Source organism: Chiloscyllium punctatum, chromosome 2 (genome assembly GCF_047496795.1).
Source record: "Chiloscyllium punctatum isolate Juve2018m chromosome 2, sChiPun1.3, whole genome shotgun sequence".
NCBI lineage: Eukaryota > Metazoa > Chordata > Chondrichthyes > Orectolobiformes > Hemiscylliidae > Chiloscyllium > Chiloscyllium punctatum.
In genome coordinates this window covers 90,456,493-90,470,169 of record NC_092740.1, presented here as the reverse complement: position 1 = coordinate 90,470,169, position 13,677 = coordinate 90,456,493, and the positions used below count along the sequence as shown (strand labels likewise).

The 13,677-nt window shown below is 37.0% G+C and overlaps 1 protein-coding gene across 3 annotated transcripts in view; it reads left to right on the top strand.

The window, feature by feature from the left end:
• The window catches only part of LOC140486385 (transducin-like enhancer protein 1), a 117,925-nt gene that overhangs the window by 18,012 nt on the left and 86,236 nt on the right, over positions 1–13,677 (top strand). For 2 of the 3 annotated variants that reach the window (XM_072585447.1, XM_072585466.1), the window contains exons 5-6: positions 8,745–8,807; positions 9,780–9,854. In XM_072585447.1, coding sequence (XP_072441548.1) covers positions 8,745–8,807; positions 9,780–9,854 — 138 coding nt within the window. Of the gene's footprint in view, positions 1–8,744; positions 8,808–9,779; positions 9,885–13,677 lie in introns of all 3 variants that reach the window. The other variant, XM_072585457.1, reaches the window with a different exon arrangement.

Genomic DNA, 13,677 nt, shown 5'->3' with positions numbered 1-13,677 from the left:
CCAGGCACTCTTTTGTGATGTTATTTGAGTGATAAATATTGGCCAGCATACTGGAAATACTACAGTGCCATGAAGTAGTGCAATAGGCTGTTTTATGTCTACGTAAGAAATAAAGACACCATTTGCCCTAACATCCCATATGAAGCACAGTATAGCAATCTCTTGATATTGCACTTGTGTTGGTTTAGATTCTGAGCTCCAGTCTCTTGAGTGAAGCTGTGACAGAAGTGCCACCGTTGAGCCATGGAGGATACTATTGAAGAGTGTAGTTTCTAAGGTATTTGGGATTATGACTGCTCATTTATCACACTTTTCAATTGTTTGGGTATGTTTCATTCAAAGTTGCAGTACTTAGCATTTATGCATATTATTCTAGCATTGGTAACTGCACTTCAATTAGAAAAATACCAACTCGTCGTGCTCATCAATTCCTTCAAAGGACTTTGATATTGCTCTTTTTCAAACAAGTAGCAAGCAGATTATAGCCAATCTCTATGAGATGCATGAACCAGCTTTTTGTATTAGTTTCAGAATGAACTCCGTATCTACACTTCCTATGCCGGTGTACCCTGAAAAATGCCTTCCACTCGGTCAGATTTTGTTTTTGTTTGTATAAGATATATAGATGGTAGTACCAAAGTCAACTTTAAAGGAGGAGATAGAATAAAACTGTAAAGCTATCCATTTTACGTACGAAATCCTCCAGCTTTACAGTGGTATATTAGCTATTGGATCATTGTCAGACTTGCAGAGGAGGCAATGGTAATGGTTTTTGAAGGGAAACAGAAGCTGAGCAAAGACTTGAGTGAATGGACCTAGTTGCTTTGGGTGTAATCGGCAATAACATCTAAGTGTGGTCAATAACCTCATGATAGATATATACATGACTGCCTGAAATCTGTTGATTTTCCTTTTTAGAAAAAAAATCTGCGTATTGCTCCCCCTCCCCGAATTCCTTATTGTGACCACAGCATAACAATAATCAAGTTTGTCTGATTGTTCTTTTCCATGTTTCAGGAAAGATGAGATTTCATTTTGAGTGCTCTAAATCCTCCTTTCTCCAAAAGTGATGTAGATGCCCATAATTGCAACACTCTATTCCTCATCACTGAAGGCTGAATTTACAAGTATTAATTATTATACTTGCATTCATCAGGAACAGGGGGGCACAATCCTTTAATGGTTTTATCAAATCTTGGAACAGGTAGATAAGCCACTGCATTATTTTGTTAAAACTGTTGTTACTGATCTCTTTTTTTAATTTAAATCCAAACAAATCAAACCTGTATAATTTACTGTTTAAGATCACTTGAAGTTGTGAATCTTTTGAGACCATGTTTAATTTTATTTTGAATGAAATACTTCATGCTTAATATATTGCTCTCTATATCTTTGCTCATAGTAGGTCAGTTAGCTCCTTCAGTCTTTTTCATCCATCAATGAGGTCACTGCTAATATGTCACCTTACCCCTCATATCAGCTATAACCGATACTAATTGATGTCTCTGGTAAACAATTGTTTGGTCATACAGAGCTTGAATAGTGTTGAAACAGAGACAATGTTTATAAAAACTTTTATTTAGTACTTATCTGGCCAAATAAATCCAGATCTCCAATAAACTAAAAACGGGACAAATCCAACTCTGCCAACTACTGTCCCATCAGCTTATTCTCAATCTTTGGTAACATAATGGAAAGTATCATCAACACGGTTATCAAGCAGTACTTGGTTCGTGATAACTTGTCGAGTGATGATCAGTTTGTGTTCTAGCAGGATCACATGAGTCCTGACTTCAATATAGTCTTGGTTCAAACATAGACAAAAGAGCTGATTGCCAGGGATGAGGTGAGAGATTACTCTTAACTGAGTGTGGGATCAAGGAGTCAATAGGAAGCTGGAAAATTCCACTGTTTGGTGTCATATCTGACACAAAGGTTATGGATGTTCGAGGTCAGTCATCTCCGCTTCAGGGGATCTGTGTATGGCTTTCTTGGGATAGTGTCCTGCTCCCAAACATATTCAGCTACTTCATCAGTGACCTTCCCTCTTGGAGCGCCATGTGCATACAAAATGTTCATCACCATTTGTAACTCATCAGATACTGCAGCAGACCATGTTTAAGTGCATCAAGATGTGAAAAATATCCAGATTTGGGATGGCAGTAGCAAGTATTTTCACACCATACTAATGCCAGGCAGTGATCATCTCTAACAAGAGAGAATCTAACCATCACCATTGCTGAATCCTCTACTATCAAGATCCTGGAAATCACCATTGACCAGAAACTGAACTGGACTAACCGTATGAATGTGTAGCTACAAGGACTGGTCAGAGGTGAGGAATCCTGCAGTGAGTAACTCGCCACTTGACTTGACTTTCCAAAGGTAAAAACCATGACTACAGATGCTGAAAATCAAATACTGGATTAGTGGTGCTGGAAGAGCACAGCAGTTCAGGCAGCATCCAACGAGCAGCGAAATCAACGTTTCGGGCAAAAGCCCTCTGATGAAGGGCTTTTGCCCGAAACGTTGATTTCGCTGCTCGTTGACTTTCCAAAGTCTATTCACTGCTTCCCAAGGCATAAGAGAGGAGTTTGATGGAACACTCCCCACTTGCTTAAATGAGTGCAGCTCCAACAACAGTTAGGAAGCTTGACACCATTCAGGACAAGGTGATCTATTTGATTGGCACCACATCAGCAAACACCCGCTCCCCACCACTGACTCTTACTAGCAGTAGCATGTAACATTGACAAGATGCACTGCAAATATTCACCAAGACTCCTTTGCTAGTACCTTCCAAACCCACAGCTGCTATCATTGAAAAAGACAAGGGCAGCAGATACATGGGAGCCATCTGCAAGTCCTCCTCCAAACCATTTACCATCCTTAGCTGCAAATATATATTTATGTTCATTATTGCTGAGTCAAAAATCCTCCCTAACGGCACATGGGTTTAGCTAATCGAAATGGGTTGTAGCGGTTCAGGAAGGCCACTCACTGCAATCATTTCAAGTTGAGCAATAAAGGCTGGCCAGCCAATAATTACCACCCTCTGAATTAATTTTTATGAAGTGATGGAGCAACCATAACCCTCAGTGGTTGAGAATTCTATAGGTTCACTGTCCTTGCTTGAAGGTATTTGTTTTATTTCCGATCTATGTGATTGTCTAGAGTCAATGATATAAAGCATCAGTCTCTCATTGTTGGAGAATACTCTGATCCCAGAAAGTGGTGAATCTTTCTGTACTACTTCCAATATGGAGGCCAATTGTGTACACTCTACTCGCAAGTGTAGTCTCAAAGCTATATACAATTGTAACAAATTTCTTTTTTACCTTCTAAACCATTCCGCCAGCCACTCCCCCAACCCCATCCTTCCAATAATAGGTCAGCATTCATGTGCCTTTCTAATTGCTTTCTGTAATTTTGTCTTCATACGTACACACTCTCCGAACATCAATGTTTAGAAGTTTCATACCTTTTTAGAAAAAAAAATGCATTTCTATTTTTATGACCAAAGCGAATAACCTATCACTTTGCATTATGCTTCATTTCCCACTTTGTTTCTTAATCACTCAACCTGTCCGTACCTCTTTGGTAAGCTCTTGGTTGTCCCCCTCACAGTTTACATTCTAATTTGTTTTGTTTCATTGGCAAATTTACTATGTGTCTTTAACGTAATCCTTGCACCATTTCACTTTGCACAACCTGCCAGTTTGAAAGTACTGTTTTTCCCTGCAATATATCTGTTCATTAACCATTCCTCAATCCGTATGTTAAACCATTACTCCTACTTCCATGAGTTGTTGTTTAATAATCTTTTATATGCACCTTTTCAAATGCTTTTGGAAATCTAAACACATTACATCAACTAGCTTCTCTTTATAAACAGTGCTCATTATAGCTTCTATAATTTAGTAAATTTTGCAAGTGAGATTGATTTACTTTTCACAAAGCCTTGGTTGGTTCATTTTTGCCGTACAATGATTTTCTAAGTGCATTGACTTTAGTTAGGTATAATTTTTTTTGCTAAACTTGGCTATATAACTTTCAAATTTGATATAGAATTTAATTACATTATGATAACTTAATTGTTCCTTTTACTGTACGATTAGTATTTAATGCTGACTTATGACACCAATGCTCTCTTATGTCTGGAAATCAGTACCTCTGTCATTTTTGTTTTGAAGCAAGGCTGTAATAAGCTCTGGAACTAAGTTGTCCTGATGAAATTCAACTGTCTTTAGTGAACAGTTTATTGGTGAGTAGAAAAAATGCTTGATAACATTGTTGATGATTCTATTCATCACTTTGTCAATAATTAAGAGTAGGCTGACAGGTCGCTTGTTGGCTGGATTAAATTTGTTCTGATGTTTGTAAATCAAATAGCAGGGCAATTTCTCACATTATAGAGCAGAATAACTTTTTTGCTCCTTACAACTGTGCCCTAGCAAGACGAAAAATGGCCATGAAAGCAGTGGATTGCCAACTCATCAGTAACTGCAGCAATGTGCCTCTAATGATTTTCTTTGGAATGTGTGTGTGATTTGACATGTAAGGCTCCTTTTGAATTTTGTTGCATGACAATGAAAACTCCATCATAACTTGCAAAGCTGACTTTTACTTCACCTGCATTGGATCTTCGGAGCTGTTACATGCTGACAAAATTTGGATGGAACACTGTTTCAGTGCTTGTGGTTGTTGGAGTTCTGTCATTTGCTCCCTGATAAATTGTTGCAGGAGTTCCTCTGGGTAGATAAGTTTTGTTTTATCAACCTGTTCAGAGATGTTATTTCACACCCCTGAAGCAGGTGGAACTTAAACCTGGGCTTCCTGGCAGAGAGATAGGGACTCTTCCACTGAGAGACAAGAACCAGTTCCTCAGGATAGTGTCCTAGGACCAACCATTTTCAAATGCTTCATCACTGACCTTCCCTCTATAATGAAGTCAGAAATGGGGAAGTTTTGTGTTCATGGTTAATGCTGGCTAATATTGCTAGCCTAAAAATCTAGTAAATCTCACAAGTGAGATTGATTGATTGATTGATTGATTGATTTACTTTTCACGAAACCTTGGTTATTTCTTTGTTACCATGCAATGATTTTCTAAGTGCATTGACTTCAGTTAGGTACAATTTTTTTTTGTTCTAGACTCGACCAAATGACTTTCAAATTTGATATAGGATTTATTTACATTATGATGACTTAATTGTTCTTTTTACTGTAAGATTAGTAGTGAATGCTGCCTTATGACACTAACACTTTCTTCTCATGCCTGGAATTCAGTACTCCTGTCACTGTTCTCGGGGTATGAATCGGGATTTGATATGACCACTTGTGGTTATTGCATAAATGTTTATTCTACTGTAAGTGATTATCTTATAATGAAGAATGGGAGTGAGGTTGATTTTCAGTGTATGTGTTTCCATGTAATTAAAGGTAGAAAGTGCTCATTAAACTTCTGTGTATATGCAAATGGCTGTAATACTTCAGTGGAATTCTGGGGAGTTTATCCAGAGCGCATAGTTGTTTCTGTATATGTTATGGTTTTGTCTGATTCCTAAGTCTTCCGTGTTTTTTTTCCTTTCTACAAGGTAGTGTCCAAATGCAGATCTGTAAAAAAAGGGGCTATATTGTGTTTAAATTTGAAAACGTTAGTGCTGAAACAGTAGGCCCTGGCTATAAGTTTGGCTCCGATAGCATATTGTTATGAATGTCAAATCAGGCATCTGTTCTATTGGACTTAAACTCAGGTTTGTTCTTAAACAGTGTGCCCTCGAGCCCTTCTCCCTTTTGTCCCCATTTACCACTTTTGCACATGCATGCCAACTCATACCACACCACCCCATGGTCCTATAATACCCACTATACCAACTTAGAGCTACCTCTGCTCACACCCTTCACCCTTTGATCTCGTATGGTCTATGCCGAATATCTCATGAGTAGGAGGACTAAAGAATCATGTTGGAATTAAATAAACTTCTACATTTCTATTACAAAATTGGGATTTTAAAAAAAAAACCCTTTGGTCATGAAAGCCCATCCAATACATTTAACTCGATTCAATACTAGTGGGCAGCTGATGGTGTTGTGTCAATATTACTGGGTTTACAATCCAAAACCGTAAGCTAACCTTCTGCTATTATGGTTTGAAATTCATGGTGGTACAAAATCTGGGGTTAAATTGCTGGTTGAATTGCAACTTTGTAACTACTGTCGATTTGTCATACAAATAAACTAGATCACCAATATTCTTTTAAGGAGGAAATCTGCTCTCCTTGCCTGGTCTGACCGACTTGTGACTCCAGACCACACAACTGTTGACTTTGAACTACCTTCAGGACAATAGCCTAGGCAGTGACCCAGCCATGAAAATTTAAAGGAATCAAACATATGTTTTCAAATACAACTTACATCAATTCGAAGAGGTTATTAAAAAGATTAGGTAACTTTGTGGGATCATAAATACAGATGTTTTATTGTTCATGGATATGTCCCTGTCCAAATGGAGTGTTAAGGGTGGAGACTCATTATGCAAATTGAAAGATCAGGTGACTAACACTATAAAGTTTGTGTTTTGTAATTAAACAGCAGTTGAAATTGCTAGCAAACATAATTTTCAACTCTGGCAGTTAAATGTCTGGCTGTTTGAATAACTTGACAGCTTGGCAATTGTGCATACCTTATCTGCTCTTCAATAGTATTTTAAAAGTTCAGAACTCATATGTTGGACATCAATGAAAATGGGGCTTTGGTTTTAAGTTTGCTCGCTGAGCTGGTAGGTTTGTTCTCTGCCTTCTGTCCCCATGCTAGGTAACATTATCAGTGAGCCTCAGATGAAGCCCTGGGGTTCTGTGTCCTGTTTTCTATTTATGTGTCTTGGTCTGTTGTAGTCTGTTCCAGTTCTTCTGAGAGGTTGGTAAATGGGGTCCAAATTGATATGTTTGTTAATGGATTTCTGGTCTGAATTCCAGACCTCGAGGAATTCCCATGCGTGTCTTTGTTTAGCCTGTCCCAAGATTGATGTATTGTCCCTGTTGAACTGGTGTCCCTCTCTGTCTTTGTGCATGGATACTAGCGACAATTGGTCAGGTCTTTTGGTGGGTAGTTGGTGCTCATGTATCCTGGTGGCTAGTTTCCTGCCTGTTTTGTCCAATGTAATGGTTGTTGCAGTCCTTGCAGGGTAATTTGTATATGATGTTTGTTCTGCTGGTTGTTGGGAGCTGTTTCAGCGTGGTCATAGGTTTGTGGGCTACCATGATGATTTGGGGCAGTAGTAGTCTGGTCGTCATCTCTGAGATGTCTTTAATGTATGGCAGGGTGGCTAGAGTCTCTGGGTGTGTTGTGTCTTCAAATTTTTTCCACTTGTAAGGATCACTTCATTGCATCCTCCTCCCTCTCCCTCCCACCCTCCCTCCCTCATATCTTTCAATCCCCATATCCACCCCATGAAACTGTGGCGATGGTCACAGAATTTAAAAAAGACATAAAAAGTGCAGAAACTTTTTCTAATTTGGAAACCTGACAGTCTCATAAGAATACATACATTCAGTGTTATGAGCTTAAAGGAACCAAATTGGGTGCGGTAGTGAAGGATCTTGCATTTCTGAATGGGATGTCCTGGATATTACTGTTTTTGCTTGGATTTATGTAAGTAAATCAGATTCAGAAACTTAACTTGTTAGTTTTGTAGATAAATTATGGGGAAATGGTGGAGTCATAAGGAGGCAGCTGAATTTACAGGACACATGGACAAAATTTGTAAATGGGCAGAACAATGTAAGAAAGTAAAAACATAAAGAGCAACTCGAATATTCCATAAATGGTGTTGAATTGCAAAATAAGTAGTTGTAAGAAACCTTGGAGTCTTGTTAGTCTTGATGCTAAGCACGTACAACCAACCAGGCCAATAGCATTTGATACATAAGCAAAACAGTAGCATTTTAGTCAGGAAGTTGTGGTTAAACTGCAGAGACTGGTCAGGTTACACCTTTCTATAAAGTTCAACATGCTATTTTAAGAATGATGAAGTTGATAGAAAGGTGTATAATCTGACCAGTGAATGAAACAATGAACGTTTCTGTTGACTGGACAGTCAAGTCTGGGTATTGTTACCAAGAACAAAAACTAAACTGAAAATAATAAGCTGTAAGTATGAGAAAGCAGATTGTTTTAACAAGCATTGCTTAGGTTTGGAAACGGTGTCATCTCTGTATATCATCCAGACATAACAAAATCCATGGAAAATATTGAAAGTAACATCATGTTTTGTTTGGCAACTCAGCATTTTCAAAGAAGAGAGTGGTTCGCGTGTAGAATGACCTTCCTGCGGAAGTGATGGATGTGGACACACTTAACAATGTTTAAGAGGCAGTAATTAATTACATGAATAGGAAAGGTTTGGAGGTATATGAGTCAGAAGCAGACAGGTGGGACTAGTTTAGTTTAGGATTATGTTTGGTATGGACTAGTTAAACTGTATGGACTGGTTCCGTGCTGTGTGACTCTGACTCGATAACACTTTTATTTTGCTTTAAAATTAAAAAAAAACTTCTGTTCAGTTGACCTTTCACTGTGCTCATGCTGATCAGAAAGTTGTTTCTTATTAGTAGTTTTTAATTAGGGATACTTTAAGCTACAACATGAGAAATATTTGTCACATAATTTAATGTTTGTTTTCCCATTTGCTGGATGTTTGACAAGTTTTTAAAAAAATAATCAATTGTCGTCTTTTAATCCAGACAGAAATAGCGAAACGTCTGAATACGATTTGTGCACAAGTAATTCCCTTTCTGTCTCAGGAAGTAAGTAAACTCCTTGAATTGTTCAGTTGTTTATTTGCATTTCTGTTCGGTGTTTTGGTAATGATTATTGTGAATATCTCTGTTACTGTTTTGGGAGGAGTGTTTTTAAGTGTAAGTTCTAATATAACATGATGATGAGTACTGTAGTTCATGTGCTAAATTGCAAGGGGAAACTAATTTGCCAAATATTAGAACTTGCCATTATGAATACATGCCTTTGTTTTAACTGTATTTTCCTCATTTCACATTTTTTGGTTTCGAAACTATTCACAAGGAAAAAGAATTATAGGTTTTTTCACTTTTTACATCCTCATCAATAGTCCCAAAGGAACTGATAAGAACTGAGTTCCCTAAACAAATTAGATTATGCCAAAACTATCCCTACACATGTGTAAATGCATATGCAAGTACCTGCACACCTGTCACACATATGCACACATGCACATAATTGCATTTATGTGGTGTCATGTGTATACTGACCAATTCAACTTTGATTCATGGTCCTGTAGAATTAATTGATCTCAACCAGGATTTTAATCCATGCTACAATAACCCTTCAGTCTGTGCTGTTTGGTGGAAGAGGTGATGAAAAGAGACAACCCAGTGCTTTTCTTGTTGTCTGTCCACTGACTCCTGCTGGGTATTTGTTGTTATTGAACGATGGTACAGCCTAGTTCAGTTAAAAACTTCATTGACACTTATTGTTGAGGCTAACACAGACCGATTGGGCATTTAATTGAGGCTTCTTTTGCTGCATCTGTGATACACCCAGAGTACAGTATTAATGTGGGATGCTGCTTGACTTTGAATTTGGTCTCTTATGTTTTGATATATACAGTTCCTCTTTTGTACAATACCAACATAATAAATGAAACGAATTCCATCTATATTTCAGTTTTCTCAATGCAAATTATTTATGAATTTATTTATGAAGAATAATAATTTAACACGAATTTTCTTTCTGTGAACAAGCATCAACAACAGGTGGCACAGGCTGTAGAGCGTGCAAAACAAGTGACCATGGCAGAGTTGAACAGCATCATCGGGGTACGTGGGCTTCCCAGTCTGCCTCTTACAGTGTGTATACTATCTTTTCACTTACTTTTATTTATATATTGTATGCTGGTGCTTTAGGGTAATATACTTAATATATTTTATTTTCTATTCCATAAAATAATGTTGTCTTTGATGCTAAGTGAAAATCTGTAATTAATCTTTGGTAATTATAGTTTCTAATGGATAGTAAAATTTAGCCAGTCAATTTGCTTGTTGATCAAGGCATTTCTTGTGTCTCAAACTGTGTCTTTGTAACTGAAACATTCTGATGCAATGGTCAATTTTGCACAATTTTTATGAAATGAGTTCTGTAAGTATTGGTGCTTCTGATTTTATTCTCCTTCCCTCTATCACATTAGCCATGAGAATGGATTTTGTAAATTTTGATACTTTCGAAGTTGCTGAAACAACCCACTTCTATTTTAATTTGCTTCATGCATGAGAGGATTTGGCAAATTCAAGTTACTCATTTATCAATTTATGCTAATTGCCTGTGTGAAGATGCCCTGCTGGTTTTTATAGTTCTCTGAGGCACTTTGTAATGATAATTAGACATGCCATTGTAAGGATTAACACTGGCAAAGACCAATGACATCTTTAGACAAAGAGACTAGTTAATCCATCTGGACTCAAAATTACATTCCAACTGAAGATTGAAAAATAAAAGCGGTGGATTAGTGCTGATAAATGAATTGTGTATTGCTTGAAAAGTTTTCTTTCATCATTTCTCAATTATAGATCTACAGTTAGATTGCCTCTGGTAAAGTATTGGCAGTCAATTAGATGAGATAAACTGACGGGTGACCTTCATTTTATTTTTAGTGATTTTGTTCTAAAACAATGTCAATGACATTTAGGAGTACATTTTTCATGCTGTTTTAGCTGTACATGACTATTGAGGTTTTCAGTAAGTTATAACCTTCACACACATTCCTTCTAACTTCTAATCCTTCTGCCTCTCCCATGCTCTCTTCCCTTTTATCTTCATCACCATCTCTAATCCCCACTTTCCTGCATCTCTCAATTTATTTTAGTCTTATCATATTGGAACTTCAAAACATTTGTTTGTGCTGTACAACAATTGCTCCAAGCTCTCTTTTATCCCCACTGAAGACATAAACTCCACAAAAAGAAATAATTTATATTTGTGTCCTGTGATTTCTAAGCAATATCATGCTTTTAAAGAAATGGACAGGGGAGTTTTGGATGAGCTGAGGTTTAGAGGTGGAATAACATTCTTCGTATGGAAAGCTTATGAGCTCGGCAGCTCTGTTTGGATCTAACAGGATTTTGTTTGCAAACTGTGTGGTTATGCTTGAGGTAACCATGGAGAGGAAGTAGTTGGTAACCAGCTCATGGAGTTTCTAATGGGGACCAGAGATGCTGGCTTTGATTTTCCTAATACTTTGCCATTGGAGGTCACTGTTTATTCATAACTTTCATGTCTGACAATCAAGTTGAAAGCATATGCACCATTCTGCTGGATTTTACTGTTAATGTGCACTGGTACAGAAGTGGGAAAATCTCGCTAATGTTTCTTTCCTGTTTTCATGGTATACAAATCATTAAAGAAACTGATGTTCTATGAATCACTTTACCTCATCGTATTTTAAAAATTAAAAATGGACACAGTGTAACTTCAAAATTGTATAAATTGGCAAGAGTATTTTTTAAAAAATTGTTGCTTGTGCTCACTCATAATGTACTTAGTAAGTTAATCATTTTAGTGTTGTGCCAAATTTTGAAAAAGCCAATTCATGCGGACCTCTCTGGGTTTGGTCTTAAGTTAGAAAGGTGATATTGCTTGCTAAACTCAATCAATAATTTCCAAACAATTTCTGATATTGTCCCCTAACTAAGCAATATAGCTTAATCTGTTCCATTCTGTCGTTTGTGTTCTGTCAAAAATTAAATGGCTATTTTTATAATTGTTCTGTGTGCTGCAATTCAATTTGTGCCCTAACATGTGCATCATTTTTGCTTAAAGAGGAACTGGTGCATCCTGACAAACCAGAACAGCATAAAATTGGGTTGACAAATCTCAGGACCTTTTTGCTCTGTCACTGAACATGCAATGTGTCAACCTGTCTCCTAAGGGGAAACAGACAGCAGAAGTCTATCTATTTGTAATAGCAGCAGCTGCAGTGCAAATAAATGCTGATCCATTTTATGGCAGCTGCCTGCATCACAAAGGGACATGACCTAGTGTAAAGGACAATGAGGATTATCCACTATAAACCACTCTTAATTATATTAAGAATAACTGAAAAAGAAAAGTCCTAGTGAAGTTCATTTCTAGGAAAGACCTAAGTGTTTTGTAGATTAGCAAAAAATCTAAGTTCCTGCATTATGTTTCGTTTTAGACTGATTTCATTTATCCCTCTTGTGCATTTTGTTGGTTGCTATTAATGGTAATCACCTTGATTAGCAATGCTCATGATGTGTCCATTTTCTTCCTCGCATTGTGCAGACAAATCTATAAAAATGTTAATAGAATTTAGCTAGCATTGATATGTACAATTAGGTATCTGGTACTTCATGAAGAAAAGATTTCATACAATTAGATTTGACTAGAGAATCAAGAGGTGTTGGATCATTTTTATCTGCCTTCCACCCAACCCATTGACCTATTTCCCTCACTTGTATTAGCATCCACTGTCTGTATTATGATGAGATTCAGTGAACAGAGTTAACTTCTTGAAGGTGCATTCTGTAGTAATTGGTCAATCTCATGATCTATTAATAATCAGACTGAGGGTGTAAGATAAAGCCAAAGCTAAGTGGCTGTCGTGACATTTACATGTTTATATATAAAAATAATGAAAAATGGCTTTAAGTATCCTCCCAACAATGCTTAATGATGTAGGGGCATGGTCTATGGGAAGGGATGAAGCAAAAAGAAGGACAAAGGTAAATTGAAGTTCAATTGATTGTAGTTTTTGACTTACTCCGGTTTCAACGCAAGATGGAATAAATTTGAATTGTTTAATAGGGTTACCAACTAGACTGCTTGAAATGCATTTGAGGATAGTGTTTTAAGAGGATAGATGATGTTTAATGGTGAGTCATTGTAACCGCCGTGAAGAGGTTCACGACCTGTAAAAGTTTGACAGCCATAACCTCGGAAGTCAAGATTTTGTATGTTCTATTCTAATCATATTTCAAATTGTAATTCTTGACTTAAAAGTGAAAATAATTATTCCCGTTTCCAAAATTAGAATTGATAGAATGCTACTTAAATAAAGGATTTATTGTGCTTTACTCTTAATGAATAGTTTGCTGATCAAGAAAGCATATTCTTAAACTGAGTGTGTTTCCAAGACAGGTGATAGGAACCACCAGAAATTAGGGCCAAGGTGATCTGTCTGCACATGTGAAATCATGCCTTTGGTGTAAACACTGTCTTGATTGCATTTGAAACCTTCCAAAGTAGCAAACTTTGAAGTAATTGTGGTCTTGTTCAAATCCAACATGCAATGATTTCTCTCCTGTTCACTGTAACTAAAGTTCTAAAATCACTTCACTTCAAGCAATATACTTTGGAACTTAGCATGAATTACTTTTTGGCTGTTGGTTCACACACTAATTCAAAGAAACACAAATAGTTTGTTTGACTCCTTTTAGAATGATTAGTAAGTTTTTGAGTTGCACTCTGAATACTAAGCTGTAAATTCTATCCATTCTGCTGGTGCCTAGTTGAATCAATTTCTTTATTTTTTTCCCTCCTTTGCTTCCTTTCCGGTCTCTGTACTTGTTTGGTGATGCAGCCTCAATCATATGAAAATATACAATAAAACAGAAGAATTTGATTAAA